This window comes from Mizuhopecten yessoensis, unplaced genomic scaffold (assembly GCF_002113885.1).
Source record: "Mizuhopecten yessoensis strain PY_sf001 unplaced genomic scaffold, ASM211388v2 scaffold11169, whole genome shotgun sequence".
Lineage (NCBI taxonomy): Eukaryota > Metazoa > Mollusca > Bivalvia > Pectinida > Pectinidae > Mizuhopecten > Mizuhopecten yessoensis.
Window position 1 is genome coordinate 374,537 of NW_018408914.1, and position 16,107 is coordinate 390,643.

The 16,107-nt window shown below is 36.2% G+C and overlaps 1 protein-coding gene and 2 non-coding genes across 5 annotated transcripts in view; 1 reads left to right on the forward strand and 2 right to left on the reverse strand.

Annotated features, from left to right (window-relative positions):
* Positions 1-15,407, forward strand: part of LOC110467295 (glucose dehydrogenase [FAD, quinone]-like) — a 48,542-nt gene extending 33,135 nt beyond the window's left edge. For all 3 annotated transcript variants that reach the window (XM_021524366.1, XM_021524367.1, XM_021524365.1), the window contains exons 4-12: positions 1,931-2,120; positions 2,342-2,476; positions 6,388-6,509; positions 10,748-10,915; positions 11,102-11,252; positions 11,590-11,732; positions 12,137-12,317; positions 12,543-12,765; positions 13,349-15,407. In XM_021524366.1, the coding sequence (XP_021380041.1) occupies positions 1,931-2,120; positions 2,342-2,476; positions 6,388-6,509; positions 10,748-10,915; positions 11,102-11,252; positions 11,590-11,732; positions 12,137-12,317; positions 12,543-12,765; positions 13,349-13,505 (1,470 nt within the window). In that variant the 3' untranslated portion in view covers positions 13,506-15,407. The remainder of the gene's footprint in view (positions 1-1,930; positions 2,121-2,341; positions 2,477-6,387; positions 6,510-10,747; positions 10,916-11,101; positions 11,253-11,589; positions 11,733-12,136; positions 12,318-12,542; positions 12,766-13,348) is intronic.
* On the reverse strand, positions 904-976 carry Trnat-cgu. The gene has a single exon. It is a non-coding gene; the product is annotated as a tRNA-Thr (tRNA).
* Trnat-cgu lies at positions 6,737-6,809 on the reverse strand. The gene has a single exon. It is a non-coding gene; the product is annotated as a tRNA-Thr (tRNA).
* Positions 15,408-16,107: the final 700 nt, after the last annotated feature.

Consider the following 16,107-nt stretch of genomic DNA (forward strand, 5'->3'; position numbering starts at 1 on the left):
CATGTTGTTTTTTGTCTTCTGTTTTGATAGAATATGGTTTATCATCTTCTATACATTGTTGTTGCTTTCTGTCTTCTGTTCTGATATATTTTTGTTTATGATCTATCTTTAATAGTTGTTTTCTGTTTTATTTTATGTTGTTCATTGTCTCTCATGTATTTTTGTTTTCTTACTTCTGTTGTTTTTAATTGTTTTTTGTTCATTGTCTATCTTGATTTATCTGTGTTTTCTGTACTAGATTAGACATTATGTGTCTCGTTGTTATTTTGTTCACAGTCTATTATGTATTTGGTTTGCTGTCACGTGTTTTATGTTATGTTGTTCATTGTTCATCATGTGTTGTCGATGTTTTCTGTCACATTGATCTTACATTTTATTGTATCCGGTAGAATACTAAAGTATTCACCTGCGCCTATTTTTTTTGTTCACCTGCGCCTTTTTGTTCCTTGATTTGATTCGTTGATTCAAATGCATAAGATTAAAAGAATTTGCCATTGGATCATCATATAGAATGGAATGTATATATTACAATATTGGCTTATTGGTACATAGGCCTGCCTATTGCTTTAACGTAAGAACTAGGCTCAGATGCTATCAGAGTCTGACAATCTGTAGGTATACAGATCTATATGTATAGATCTATATGTATAACACATTTACATTGTTTCATTAAAGAACCATTTCCTTTTTTTCGGTCTATTGATGCTAAGCATGGAAAGACTAAACCCCTCATGTTTTAGTCTATGCCTCCTCAACGCACCTCGACTATAAATGGGTTCCCGAATTTTTGAAAACAAAACACCAATATAGCAATATTTTTTAATGAATCAGAGTTGATTTCATGATACATACATATTTAAAATGTTTTTATAGACTTTTTAACAATACATGAAAAATATAAGTTGCCCACAGTGAGAGTCGAACTCACGACCCCTGGTTTACGAGACCAGTGCTCTAACCACTGAGCTATACGGGCTTTCCCTATACCATTTGTTAAACAGCTGTTTCATTCTAAATATTGAATATTGTTATGACAATGATAAACTTACTTTATTTACTGCAGTATGACCAGCTGAGGCCCAGTGTTATAAGAAACACACTGATACGTACACGTGTCATCTTTTATTGATCTATCGGTACACTTTATGACAGTGACATCCATTTATCGACCTCCGTTAAGACATTTCTGCTATTTTGATTCATCTTAATTTAGAGTTTCAATGACTTACAAAGGTTTATTTTTCTGTTTTGAACATTGACACATAGTTTAATACGTTTTACAAAATTATTATTTAAACATGACTAGGATTGTCTTAACCAGGTTCTTGTTCTGTAAACTACTTTAGCCCATTCAGTGTTTTTTTTTTAGCGCGGACGCTTACAACAGCATTAGTGCAATACTAAATAAGCACCAACCTAAACGGTGATTGTTCATTGTTTAGTACCGTACATGTACTTAATTAAATGCACCGGAATTACCATGAACTTTCCTAATATATCCAAGATATTCTTGATAATCTTTTAAAATCTTATTCCAGAAATCTTTCAATCCACATTGAAGAATTATTAAACTGATCATAACACTAAAATTTTCGACAGTCATATTAGTAAATCTAACACGATTAAGGCTATGTTCCCTTTTTTTCAAGTCATTGTTACTAGGTTTCAAGGTTTTGAAGGAAACCTCGCAGCGGGTGCCAGATGTGGTCCGAAAACGCCGAACCTTGTCGAGCACATGGGTTCTCCTGATTTTCGAGTATACTTTGTTTAAGCTTCTAATGGATATGAAGGTTTCACATGAGGTACCGGTTTGTAGCTATAGGAAGAATAGTTTTACAGTTAATGTCATGACCAGCTTCCTAAAATAACACAGTAATTTAGATAATTAAGATATATTTTGGTATTGATGTTTTGACTTTTTTTGTGGCAGACTCTCCGTATCCAGAGGGGACGTGCCTTGGGCGGGACCAGCATCCTTAATAATATGCTCTACCTTCGAGGAAGTAAGCGTGGCTATGACGAGTGGGAGAAGGCCGGCTGTAGGGGGTGGGGCTTCCGTGACGTCATTCCATACTTCCTCAAGTCCGAAGACAATGAAGGAGATAATTTCAAACCTTCAGGTTACTATACTGTGTATTGAATCGTCAGCAAACTTTGAAACATAATTAAACGATGAAAACCATGATACAATCATAAAATAATTCCGCGGACGCTTCAATGAAACATACCACTTGAAAATAACCATCATAAGTTCCCTTTTCTAGACGTTTTGTCGCTGAATGATGTTGACTGCTATGCTTCCTCTCGTTTAATGTCCATGCGTTACCATTGTGATTGTCAGCCTACCACGCCGCCAAGGGTCCCCTGATGGTGACGCCCGTCTCTAGTCCTCACCCGCCTCTGGACGACACATTTAAACAAGCTGCTCAGCAACTTGGCTACAAAGACATGGACTGTAACGGCAAGGAATCTCTAGGTAAAGCGTACTTTAGATTAACACAAAATCCTATTAAGTTTTGTTTTAAAAATAAAATAGAATATCTACATGAAGCAATATCATTTGTCTGCTGGTAGTTGAAAACATTTTCAATATGACAATTCAAATTAAACAAAATATCCTGGTCCTATGGCAGAGCCAGTGATGTACTGACCATATGGTACTTGTCGTTATATAGGCTACTGTAGCGCAAGACTTAATTATTTGTGTATATAACAAGCTGTGGAATAATATGGACCATTAGTTGTCTGAGGATATTTTACCGTTAAGTAGGGCTATCACTTGGGTTGTATTAAAAGGTGCTGCGGAATAAGACTAAACCATCGGTTGTCGTTTTATATGTTAATGTTGAGAAGACTATATCACTGTATTACCTGTTATTATGGAATAGGACTTCACCATTATTTGTCTTTGTATGTTTCACCGTTGAGTAGGACTTTTTGTAGTTGTCTTTGTATGTTTTACCGTTGAGTAGGACTTTTTAACTGTATAACTAGTTGCTGTGGAATAAACCTTCACCATTAGTTGTCTTCGTATGTTTTACCGTTGGATAGGACTGTTTGTATTGTCTTTGTATGTTTTACCGTTGAGTAGGACTTTTTAACTGTATAACTAGTTGCTGGGGAATAAACCTTCACCATTAGTTGTCTTCGCATGTGTTACCGTTGGAGAGGACTGTTTGTATTGTCTTTGTATGTTTTACGGTTGGTTGGGACTTTTTGTAGTTGTCTTTGTATGTTTTACCGTTGAGTAGGACTTTTTTTATTGTCTTTGTATGTTTTACGGTTGGATAGGACTTTTTGTAGTTGTCTTTGTATGTTTTACCGTTGGATAGGACTTTTTGTAGTTGTCTTTGTATGTTTTACCGTTGGATAGGACTTTTTGTAGTTGTCTTTGTATGTTTTACCGTTGGATAGGACTTTTTGTAGTTGTCTTTGTATGTTTTACCGTTGGATAGGACTTTTTGTAGTTGTCTTTGTATGTTTTACCGTTGGATAGGACTTTTTGTAGTTGTCTTTGTATGTTTTACCGTTGGATAGGACTTTTTGTAGTTGTCTTTGTATGTTTTACCGTTGGATAGGACTTTTTGTAGTTGTCTTTGTATGTTTTACCGTTGGATAGGACTTTTTGTAGTTGTCTTTGTATGTTTTACCGTTGGATAGGACTTTTTGTAGTTGTCTTTGTATGTTTTACCGTTGGATAGGACTTTTTGTAGTTGTCTTTGTATGTTTTACCGTTGGATAGGACTTTTTGTAGTTGTCTTTGTATGTTTTACCGTTGGATAGGACTTTTTGTAGTTGTCTTTGTATGTTTTACCGTTGGATAGGACTTTTTGTAGTTGTCTTTGTATGTTTTACCGTTGGATAGGACTTTTTGTAGTTGTCTTTGTATGTTTTACCGTTGGATAGGACTTTTTGTAGTTGTCTTTGTATGTTTTACCGTTGGATAGGACTTTTTGTAGTTGTCTTTGTATGTTTTACCGTTGGATAGGACTTTTTGTAGTTGTCTTTGTATGTTTTACCGTTGGATAGGACTTTTTGTAGTTGTCTTTGTATGTTTTACCGTTGGATAGGACTTTTTGTAGTTGTCTTTGTATGTTTTACCGTTGGATAGGACTTTTTGTAGTTGTCTTTGTATGTTTTACCGTTGGATAGGACTTTTTGTAGTTGTCTTTGTATGTTTTACCGTTGGATAGGACTTTTTGTAGTTGTCTTTGTATGTTTTACCGTTGGATAGGACTTTTTGTAGTTGTCTTTGTATGTTTTACCGTTGGATAGGACTTTTTGTAGTTGTCTTTGTATGTTTTACCGTTGGATAGGACTTTTTGTAGTTGTCTTTGTATGTTTTACCGTTGGATAGGACTTTTTGTAGTTGTCTTTGTATGTTTTACCGTTGGATAGGACTTTTTGTAGTTGTCTTTGTATGTTTTACCGTTGGATAGGACTTTTTGTAGTTGTCTTTGTATGTTTTACCGTTGGATAGGACTTTTTGTAGTTGTCTTTGTATGTTTTACCGTTGGATAGGACTTTTTGTAGTTGTCTTTGTATGTTTTACCGTTGGATAGGACTTTTTGTAGTTGTCTTTGTATGTTTTACCGTTGGATAGGACTTTTTGTAGTTGTCTTTGTATGTTTTACCGTTGGATAGGACTTTTTGTAGTTGTCTTTGTATGTTTTACCGTTGGATAGGACTTTTTGTAGTTGTCTTTGTATGTTTTACCGTTGGATAGGACTTTTTGTAGTTGTCTTTGTATGTTTTACCGTTGGATAGGACTTTTTGTAGTTGTCTTTGTATGTTTTACCGTTGGATAGGACTTTTTGTAGTTGTCTTTGTATGTTTTACCGTTGGATAGGACTTTTTGTAGTTGTCTTTGTATGTTTTACCGTTGGATAGGACTTTTTGTAGTTGTCTTTGTATGTTTTACCGTTGGATAGGACTTTTTGTAGTTGTCTTTGTATGTTTTACCGTTGGATAGGACTTTTTGTAGTTGTCTTTGTATGTTTTACCGTTGGATAGGACTTTTTGTAGTTGTCTTTGTATGTTTTACCGTTGGATAGGACTTTTTGTAGTTGTCTTTGTATGTTTTACCGTTGGATAGGACTTTTTGTAGTTGTCTTTGTATGTTTTACCGTTGGATAGGACTTTTTGTAGTTGTCTTTGTATGTTTTACCGTTGGATAGGACTTTTTGTAGTTGTCTTTGTATGTTTTACCGTTGGATAGGACTTTTTGTAGTTGTCTTTGTATGTTTTACCGTTGGATAGGACTTTTTGTAGTTGTCTTTGTATGTTTTACCGTTGGATAGGACTTTTTGTAGTTGTCTTTGTATGTTTTACCGTTGGATAGGACTTTTTGTAGTTGTCTTTGTATGTTTTACCGTTGGATAGGACTTTTTGTAGTTGTCTTTGTATGTTTTACCGTTGGATAGGACTTTTTGTAGTTGTCTTTGTATGTTTTACCGTTGGATAGGACTTTTTGTAGTTGTCTTTGTATGTTTTACCGTTGGATAGGACTTTTTGTAGTTGTCTTTGTATGTTTTACCGTTGGATAGGACTTTTTGTAGTTGTCTTTGTATGTTTTACCGTTGGATAGGACTTTTTGTAGTTGTCTTTGTATGTTTTACCGTTGGATAGGACTTTTTGTAGTTGTCTTTGTATGTTTTACCGTTGGATAGGACTTTTTGTAGTTGTCTTTGTATGTTTTACCGTTGGATAGGACTTTTTGTAGTTGTCTTTGTATGTTTTACCGTTGGATAGGACTTTTTGTAGTTGTCTTTGTATGTTTTACCGTTGGATAGGACTTTTTGTAGTTGTCTTTGTATGTTTTACCGTTGGATAGGACTTAATTTGTTTTAATTTGTACAAGTTTCTGTTGAGTTGGACTCTATAACTCTGTATAATTTGTACAGGTCTCTTAAGAGTATGACTTGTTATATTTTGTACAGGTCTCTAAAGAGTGTGACTTGTTATAATTTGTACAGATCTCTTAAGAGTGTGACTTGTTATAATTTGTACAGGTGTCTAAAGAGTGTGACTTGTTATAATTTGTACAGGTCACTAACGAGTGTGACTTGTTATAATTTGTACAAGTCTCTATAGAGTGTGACTTGTAATAATTTGTACAGGTGTCTAAAGAGTGTGACTTGTTATAATTTGTCCAGGTCACTAAAGAGTGTGACTTGTTATAATTTGTACAAGTCTCTAAAGAGTGTGACTTTTTATAATTTGTACAGATTTCTAAAGAGTGTGACTTGTTATATTTTGTACAGATTACAGTGGAGGTTGACTTTATAACTCGTTATAATTTGTACAGGTTAATTGATAGTTTGACTTGTTATATTTTGTACAGATTACTGTAGATTTGAACTCTATAACTCGTCGTATTTTATACAGGTTACTGTGGAGCGCAGGCTACCACAAAGAAGGGAGTTCGAGTTAGCACCTCTAATGCTTTTCTCAGACCCGCAATGGCGCGACAGAACCTTCACGTGGCTCTTTTTGCCCACGTTACCAAGGTTAGTTGGGAAAAGAAAACATCCTTTTAAGTATGAACTAAACATTATTATTATTCTTTACTATTTCACTAAAGGACATATTATATGACACTTCGGCTTGTTTTTACTTATATTTTTGTGTGTATCTTGTCTTTGCCCTTTGCTTTATTAGCCTCCGCACATTTTCATTTTATCTTGGAATATATGCTTTTTGTTTGCGTAATAATGGAATTAAAAAAGAATGCATTTGCCCACAGTGAGAGTCGAACTCACGACCCCTGGTTTACGAGACCAGTGCTCTAACCACTGAGCTATACGGGCTTTTATTTTTATAAAACCTTTGACCAGGGCAAATTTGTTCAAAACGCTAACGATGTGGTTTAATTATAAACATCTGCCATTATCCACTATCAACACAATAGTCTATAGAGTGGTTTTCAGCATAACCTCAAAGCAAGCTTGTATCATACAATAGAACACGCAGCAGGGATACAACATTTGAAATTGATCAATGGCTGTTTGTGTATTATCATCATCATCTGTGTCATCTGTGTAAAATCAATGCACGTCAATTGACCAATGAAAATCCACGTTATGGCAATGGCTTAAAGAATATATATTGCGCCGTGTTATTTTACCTACTAAGAATGGTAAATGTTGTCTCCTCCTGTTTGTGCTGGGTGTTCGGGGTTAGTTTGTGTTGGCTGTAAGAGCTGTTTGTGTTGGGTGTTCGGGGTTAGTTTGTGTTGGGTGTTCGGGGTTAATTTGTGTTTGGTGTTCGGGGTTAGTTTGTGTTTGCTGTAAGACCTGTTTGTGTTGGTTATTCGGGGTTACATGTAGTTTGTGTTGGCTGTAAGACCTGTTTGTGTTAGTTGTTTATAGTTAGTTTGTATTGGCTATAAGACCTGTTTGAGTTGGCTGTAAGACCTGTTTGTGTTGGTTGTTTGTGTTGAGTTTGTGTTGGCTGTAAGACCTGTTTATGTTGGTTGTTTGGGTTGAGTTTGTGTTGTCTGTAAACCTGTTTGTGTTGGTTGTTCATTGTTAGTTTGTGTTGGTTGTTTGGGTTGAGTTTGTGTTGGCTGTAAGACCGGTTTGTGTTGGTTATTCGGGGTTACTTTGTGTTTGCTGTAAGACCTGTTTGTGTTGGTTATTCGGGGTTAGTTTGTGTTTGCTGTAAGACCTGTTTGTGTTTGCTGTAAGACCTGTTTGTGTTGGTTACTCGGGGTTACATGTAGTTTGTGTTGGCTGTAAGACCTGTTTGTGTTAGTTGTTTATAGTTAGTTTGTATTGGCTATAAGACCTGTTTGAGTTGGCTGTAAGACCTGTTTGTGTTGGTTGTTTGGGTTGAGTTGGTGTTGGCTGTAAGACCTGTTTGTGTTGGTTGTACGGGGGTAGTTTGTGTTTGCTGTAAGACCTGTTTGTGTTGGTTATTCGGGGTTAGTTTGTGTTTGCTGTAAGTCCTGTTTGTGTTTGCTGTAAGACCTGTTTGTGTTGGTTACTCGGGGTTACATGTAGTTTGTGTTGGCTGTAAGACCTGTTTGTGTTAGTTGTTTATAGTTAGTTTGTATTGGCTATAAGACCTGTTTGTGTTGGTTGTTTGGGTTGAGTTGGTGTTGGCTGTAAGACCTGTTTGTGTTGGTTGTTTGGGGTGAGTTTGTGTTGGCTGTAAGACCTGTTTGTGTTGGTTATTCGGGGTTCCTTTGTGTTTGCTGTAAGACCTGTTTGTGTTGGTTATTCGGGGTTACATGTAGATTGTGTTGGCTGTAAGACCTGTTTGTGTTAGTTGTTTATAGTTAGTTTGTATTGGCTATAAGACCTGTTTGAGTTGGCTGTAAGACCTGTTTGTGTTGGTTGTTTGGGGTGAGTTTGTGTTGGCTGTAAGACCTGTTTGTGTTGGTTATACGGGGTTAGTTTGTGTTGGCTGTAAGACCTGTTTGTGTTGGTTGTTCGGGGTTAGTTTGTGTTGGCTGTAAGACCTGTTTGTGTTGGTTATTCGGGGTTCCTTTGTGTTTGCTGTAAGACCTGTTTGTGTTGGTTATTCGGGGTTACATGTAGATTGTGTTGGCTGTAAGACCTGTTTGTGTTAGTTGTTTATAGTTAGTTTGTATTGGCTATAAGACCTGTTTGTGTTGGTTGTTTGGGTTGAGTTGGTGTTGGCTGTAAGACCTGTTTGTGTTGGTTGTTCGGGGTTAGTTTGTGTTGGCTGTAAGACCTGTTTGTGTTGGTTGTTTGGGGTGAGTTTGTGTTGGCTGTAAGACCTGTTTGTGTTGGTTGTTCATAGTTAGTTTGCATTGGCTATAAGACCTGTTTGAGTTGGCTGTAAGACCTGTTTGTGTTGGTTGTTTGGGGTGAGTTTGTGTTGGCTGTAAGACCTGTTTGTGTTGGTTGTTCGGGGTTAGTTTGTGTTGGCTGTAAGACCTGTTTCTGTTGGTTATTCGGGGTTAGTTTGTGTTTGCTGTAAGCCCTGTTTGTGTTGGTTATTCGGGGTTAGTTTGTGTTTGCTGTAAGCCCTGTTTGTGTTGGTTATTCGGGGTTACATGTAGATTGTGTTGGCTGTAAGACCTGTTTGTGTTAGTTGTTTATAGTTAGTTTGTATTGGCTATAAGCCCTGTTTGAGTTGGCTGTAAGACCTGTTTGTGTTGGTTGTTTGGGTTGAGTTGGTGTTGGCTGTAAGACCTGTTTGTGTTGGTTGTTTGGGTTGAGTTGGTGTTGGCTGTAAGACCTGTTTGTGTTGGTTGTTCGGGGTTAGTTTGTGTTGGCTGTAAGACCTGTTTGTGTTGGTTGTTTGTGTTGAGTTTGTGTTGGCTGTAAGACCTGTTTATGTTGGTTGTTTGGGTTGAGTTTGTGTTGTCTGTAAACCTGTTTGTGTTGGTTGTTCATTGTTATTTTGTGTTGGTTGTTTGTGTTGAGTTTGTGTTGGATGTAAGACCTGTTTGTGTTGGTTGTTCATGGTTAGTTTGTGTTGTCTGTAAAACCTGTTTGTGTTTGTTGTTCATTGTTAGTTTGTGTTGGTTTTTCATGGTAAGTTTGTTTTTGCTGTAAGACCTGTATTTGTTGGTTGTACGGGGTTAGTTTGTGTTGTCTGTAAGACCTGTTTGTGTTGGTTGTTCGGGTTAGGTTTTGTTAGTTTTAAGACCTGTTTGTGTTGATTGTTTAGAGATAATTTGTGATACTTTTAAGACCTGTTTGTGTTGATTGTTAAGGGTTAGTTTTTATTAGTGCAAAATATGTTTGTAATTATATTGATATTCCTTATTCCTTGACGTCGTTATCGTTAGTATATTTCCTTGAGGGTGACGAGACCATAAACACTGATCACACCCAATGCTGGCTGATAAGGATTCATGTGCCTACGGTATCGCGCAGTTCTCTATATCAATAGTGAATATCTAGAAATGGAATTATTTCCTTGATTTCAAGACCAACATAACATATAATTATGGAAAACTGTTTCTACCATGTCTTGACAAGACTAGTATGTAAAGCTGTATGATGTGATACGCTGTTGAGTATTCAATATCCATTTCTGATGGATACTGTTCCGTGGGGTTAAACAGATAAATCAGCGATAAGGTTATTCAATACACAAATATTTATCATGATATCGTACAAAGATATTTTTACACAGATATATCTCAATATATAACACGGTCAAAATGAAACAGATAACTAAATACAAGCACATACATAATAATATCACACAAAGATATCGACGTGATCATTGTATATAAAGATATAACTATTGATAAATATCTCACAACTAAGATAAAAAGACCACAGGCGAAGGGGAGACAACTGTTCTTAGAAACGGTACTATGCGTAGTAATATGAAGTGGTCATTGTGTGTGAAATCAGCTGACTGGTTGCAAGAGAATCGTTGTATTGATTGTGTATTCATAGTATAATGGCAGTTTTTTCCGTTGGTAGATTCATATACAGAACAAACATCAAGAATGTAAATATAAAGATATGACTATGGCTAAAAATCTCGCATCTAAGATAAAAGGTCCTGAGGCGATATTTCGCGATAGAAACAGTCGATATTTAAGACTTCATGCTTTCATTAGACACTTTTATTCTGTAAAAAATGTTTGAAAAATAAAAATAAACACAGAAAAAACTCTACCGTTAGGATCAGAAAGGCCTTGGTGAGTTGATCCGCCGTATAAACTTTTCCAATCAATTAGAAAAAAAATGTAACTGAATCCACTGGATTCTAAAGTTGGTTTTCAATCATTGGTATCATTTGTATGGTATAGGTGCTGATATCCAATGGGAAAGCGGTAGGCGTGGAGTTTCTGAGGAACGGCCGGAGAGAAATTGCTGGAGCTACCCAGGAAGTGATCCTGTCCGCCGGACCAGTGGCTACGCCCCAGATTCTCATTCTTTCGGGCGTGGGGCCAAAAGATCTTCTGTCCGATCTCAAGGTATATATCAGTGCTAATTTAAAAATCTTGAAGAGTTTTAATGGATAAGAAACATTTGGCATACTTTGAAACGTTCTCTATATCCTAATGGTCCAATTGTAAGATAATTAACTAATAGCAGCAAAATGGATAAGAGAATAAATTCCAAGGAGATGAAGTCTTCTTTGAATTAATTCTTTCTTGTAGGTGGCGCCCCAGTCGATAATTCCGGTGGGAGAGAATTTGTTCGATGGCTTGATGGTTCCCATGCGGGTGTTCATCAACGAGAGCTTCACCATCACGCCCGCTCGATCCACAAGCGTCATCAGCCGGATGAAGTACAAGGTGTCCGGTGCCGGTAAGTATATACAGCACGCTCATATAGATATTGTGGAATGGCAGTTAATATGCTCTTTCATAGTTTTAGTATTTATTTCTAACATCGATTTAGATAGTGTGCTAGTTATACCTTTATGTTAACAAATGCATTTGGTATTTCATTGTTAGATCGAAATATTGTATCAGTACTGAATAAAAAGCGTCATTCATAAAGTTTCTTATTCGATATCAACGTTATCAATGCGATGTCTGTTATATTTTTTTTAAATTTATTGGACACATAAACAAACTTGAGAGAATACCAAATCGCACACTCAACACCCGTAAATCACAATTTAAATTCTAACATTTTATAGGTTATTTACCTATGCCCGCCGGCATGTTTGGACATATTTTTGCATCATCGGAAGAGGGAAGTGAAACACCGGATTTACTTATCTCTGGAATGGCAACACTTCCGGAAGCTTGGGAGGGTTTCGACTGGAACCTTAAACCAAATGTACGTATTTTAGGGATAAACATTTTTCTTGGCACAACTCCACATAAAAGTACTCATTTGTCTTTTTGTTGTTTCACCATTTTCATGTTGGGCAACCAACTCACAAGTGGAAAAATGCTTTCCAGCTGCCAGAAAACTGGCAAGTTACATTTAGTAACTGCTATTGGCCTATATGTTTTGATGACTACTTCTCATGGGACTTGGTTTGTTAAATCAAATTGTTATATTGACTATTTTATCGTCAATTATGCAACGGCTGCTGGTTAGGGTTCATATGTGATTCATATGATTTTTGACAAAATACAACAATTTATGGTATGGTTCAGTCACGTTGCTAACTTTAAATGTCTGGCGTTCAATGTGAGAAACGTGACTGGACAGTTATATGGGTTTTTCCATACCAGATCCTGAAGGAGATGACGGAGAACAGTGATAACAATGAGGAGGGGATGATTCTCATGGTCCAGCTGCTGACTCCGACTAGTGTCGGGAGGGTCACACTAAAGAGTACCAATCCCTTCGAGCATCCCACTATAGATCCTCATTATCTCGAGGATCCGGCCGATATTAAGGCGCTCATCAAAGGTCAGTCGAAGTGGTCAATTTTTTTGTATAAAACAGCATAAAACATTTTGAACAGAAACGTATATAATCGGTTATTAGGCCTTCGTTATTTATTGTGAATGACATGAAAGTATTTACGATGTACAGACTTTATATACATCCTATTGTAATGTATCCTATTTGAGTTTAAATATATCTATTAATTATGACTTTTATGATGTCGTGTTTTTATGTTAAATTTAACAGGAATGAAGCTTGCCTTCAAATTAACAAGAACTAAAGCCTTTAAAAGGTTAGAACCAAAGCTCCCCAGGAGATTTATTCCGAAGTGCTCTAAGCATAAGGTCAACAGTGACCCGTACTACGAGTGTCTGATCCGCTACTTGGCGGTGTCCTCGGAGACTGTGGGGGGCACGTGTAAGATGGGAGATATCGCTGACAACGCCACGGTGGTGGATTTACATCTGCGGTAGGTAACTCTTGACCAAGTTGAAAGAGGATCAACAATTTCTGAGCATAAAAGCGAGAAAACAGATCATTTTATATGATTTCTTTTCTGATAGATGTAAAAAGTATGTATAATAGAATATTGTTTTCTTCATATTTTCACTTATGTATTCAATTTAAGTAAAACATTTCCCAGGTGACAAATGGGTGATGTATATAACTGTATCATCAGTAAACAAACCAGTCTGATTAACACAGCCATTGTCCTTATTTATATTGTTATTTGATAAAAATGAAAATACCTAACTTTTAATATCTATATTGGACGTTATGTTTATTTTTTCAACAAAAATGTCAATGTGTAAGCAATAAAGATAACTTATCTGTTTTTCGTCATATCGTATTCATCTTACTTGTTACCTTAATTTATTTGTTTCGTTATACAGCAATGTAATTTCATCTATTACTAGTTTATTTAACATTCCTTTTATATTTCTTCAAACGCAGTTAATTATAGTTAATTCAAAATACGAAACGTAAAAAATGAAGGAAGTACATGTGTTTATATAGCATCAACGTTTTCTTGTTTACTTTTTTTATTCCAGGGTGAAAGGTATTCATCAACTGCGAGTCGTTGATGCCTCAGTTCTACCATCACCTCTTTCCGGTGCATCGTACGCACCCGTTGTCATGGTAGCAGAAAAAGCAGCTGACATTATCAAAAAGAGTTATCAGAGGCGACATAAACGCCGACATAGCTGATAAAAAACAGTTATAGTATCGCCATATCACTGTGTAACATTAACGAAGTCATTTCAATGTAGGGAGTGCATGGTTCGATCTTTCCTCTTCTTTTCATAAAAAGGCATGACGATATATGATGTTACAACATGTTTGTTAATTATGATATTATAGTAGTGTCTTATCGCCCCTGTTTGCTGTACATGTTTTATCTCCATTATTCGACGATACTAGTGTAGTGTAGTGTATATGTAGTCGTCCCTTTTGATGATGATATTGTAGTACATGTGTTATCTCCCTTTGTTCTCCCTTCTTTGATACTGATATTGTAGTATCTCTCCTCTGTGAATGATAATGATTTAAAACAGGTTAAGAATTATGATTTGACAAATAATGGTTTTATGCATGTTATCTCCCTTGTTTATCGTCAATTGTATTGTATTACGTCTCCGCTTTATACGATAATGCTTTTGTAGACATCTGAAATCAATACATGTCTTATCTCCCTTGTTTAGCGAAAATTATGTGGTAGGCATGTTTCATCTAATATGTTTTACGACAAAAGTGTAGTTCTTGTGGTATCTCACATGTTTGGCGATAATGATGTGACAATCGGGAACCGTTGGCACTTTCTCATAAGAACAAAACACCGCAAAGTGCTGACGATTCCCAATTCCCGATTGAATGTGGTAAACATGAGTTATCTCCCTTATTTTACGCCTATTGTTAGTACATGTGTATATATTGTAATACTTGATATTCATTTGTGGTCGAGACGAAGGCTATTAATATATATGGGGATATATATCCAGTGTTGTATATCTAGTGGCTCTATTTATAGAAAAGACATCAGCCATGACATTTCCCGAGGTTGAATGTGTGCAGTATCATGGGAAAATCTACGATGTACGATGTACAGCTAAACCTTCTTTCATCTTAACTGCTCATGTTTCATATCAAAATATTCCAGTATTTTTTTCTACCTGTATATTACAAAATACAACAACATTTCGCTAATATGTCATCCTTTTGTATGACATGTACACGTACAATGTGATTTCAGAGGATGATGGAGGCTGTATTCGTATGGGCGTTATGCATCAAACTAATGCTAAGTAGTCGCTTCTAAACTACTGCATGTCATTAAATTTCATACGAAAATGCGTTCTTTGTACAAATAATACGCCCATCTCGGCGTTGTTAAAGTCGTGCTTGGAAAAAAAACGTATCATGAATCAGCTTCTATGATTGTCTCTAAGCTAGGCTGTTAGAATTTCGATACAAGCATGCCATTTCGTTATGATTTTATGCAAATATAAATTTGTAACTGTTAAGTTCATCCATATGCTTAACTATAATAAGCGATCGTTCTATAGCTATCTACATTATTGACAACTGATCGTTTATGTGTAACAATCGGTTTGGTTGTTTTTAAATATAATATTTTCGGGTATAAACCCTTACGGACCTGCAAATGTTTATGCAGGCCTTACAGGGCGTTGTTAAGGCTCGCCTAAAAGTAGCATCAGCTTACTAGGTCCTATCTTATTTCATAAACGAACAACTATGGTCAAACCGGTTTAACCGGTTCAACCGCGATAAACGAAAGCGGCCCAGAATCCGCCATTATAAATTTTTTGATATTTGGTTTTGACATTAGAATTATTGAGGAATTCCTGTTTACACTTCTGGCCTGTTTACTTGTATATTTGCGTGTGAATGATATTAAATGTTTTAGTCAGTTTAGTGAGGAATGCCAGTAAACTGAATCGGTTAATTAAATGTGTGTTAGACCTAATTGACTAGAACCATTTACAGAATATGTAAACTAGGTAGTCCCAAGTGTTAGTCTCGACTTATGCGGATAGTTTGAATTACTATTGTGTCATGTTAATTTTAGGAAAATAAATTATTTAAAAAAAATGCCGTGTTTTTTGTGTATCTCTGTAGACTAAGATATACACGGAGAGCTGACATCGCTATAGTTAGTATCATATTCAAGGGCTAACATTTCTCACACACTTCACAGAAGCCTTCCCTATTTTCATACGGAAAATATAAACCTGGGGTTTACCTATCAGGGAAGGACAGCAAAAACGTGATACTGCTCTCAAATCGTCATTATTCTTCAATAACCCTTTATAGAATAAGGGCGTAAAAGAGTGTCAGTCGAGTTGCATGTACACTTTATAGTACTAGTAGAAGAACAAGTGTTGCTAGCTGTATAAATAGACAACTTCATCGATATGTTAATAACAGTAGCCATGTCTGATACCTAAGTACAATTGATTCCATCCGTAATGTAGAAATAATAATTAAGGAAGACAATATCATGGCGTGTGTCCTGTCCCGGCTCGACATCGCGGTCGAGATTTCAAATCCCAACAGGGAACGAGTCATGATCGTAGTATTGCTGTCTATAGTACTTTTTAGATATAGTCATGCTTAAGGGAGTGAGATGTGTACCATTCAGTTAAGTTGCAAAGGACACACGTGTGACTGAGTTAACACAGTTTATTGTGAGTGGCGTGTCAGATGACATCTGATGACGTCGCAGAATGTTATATCATGGATTATGACGTTGCAATCAAAAGACTTTTAATTTCTGTTATAAACATCATAT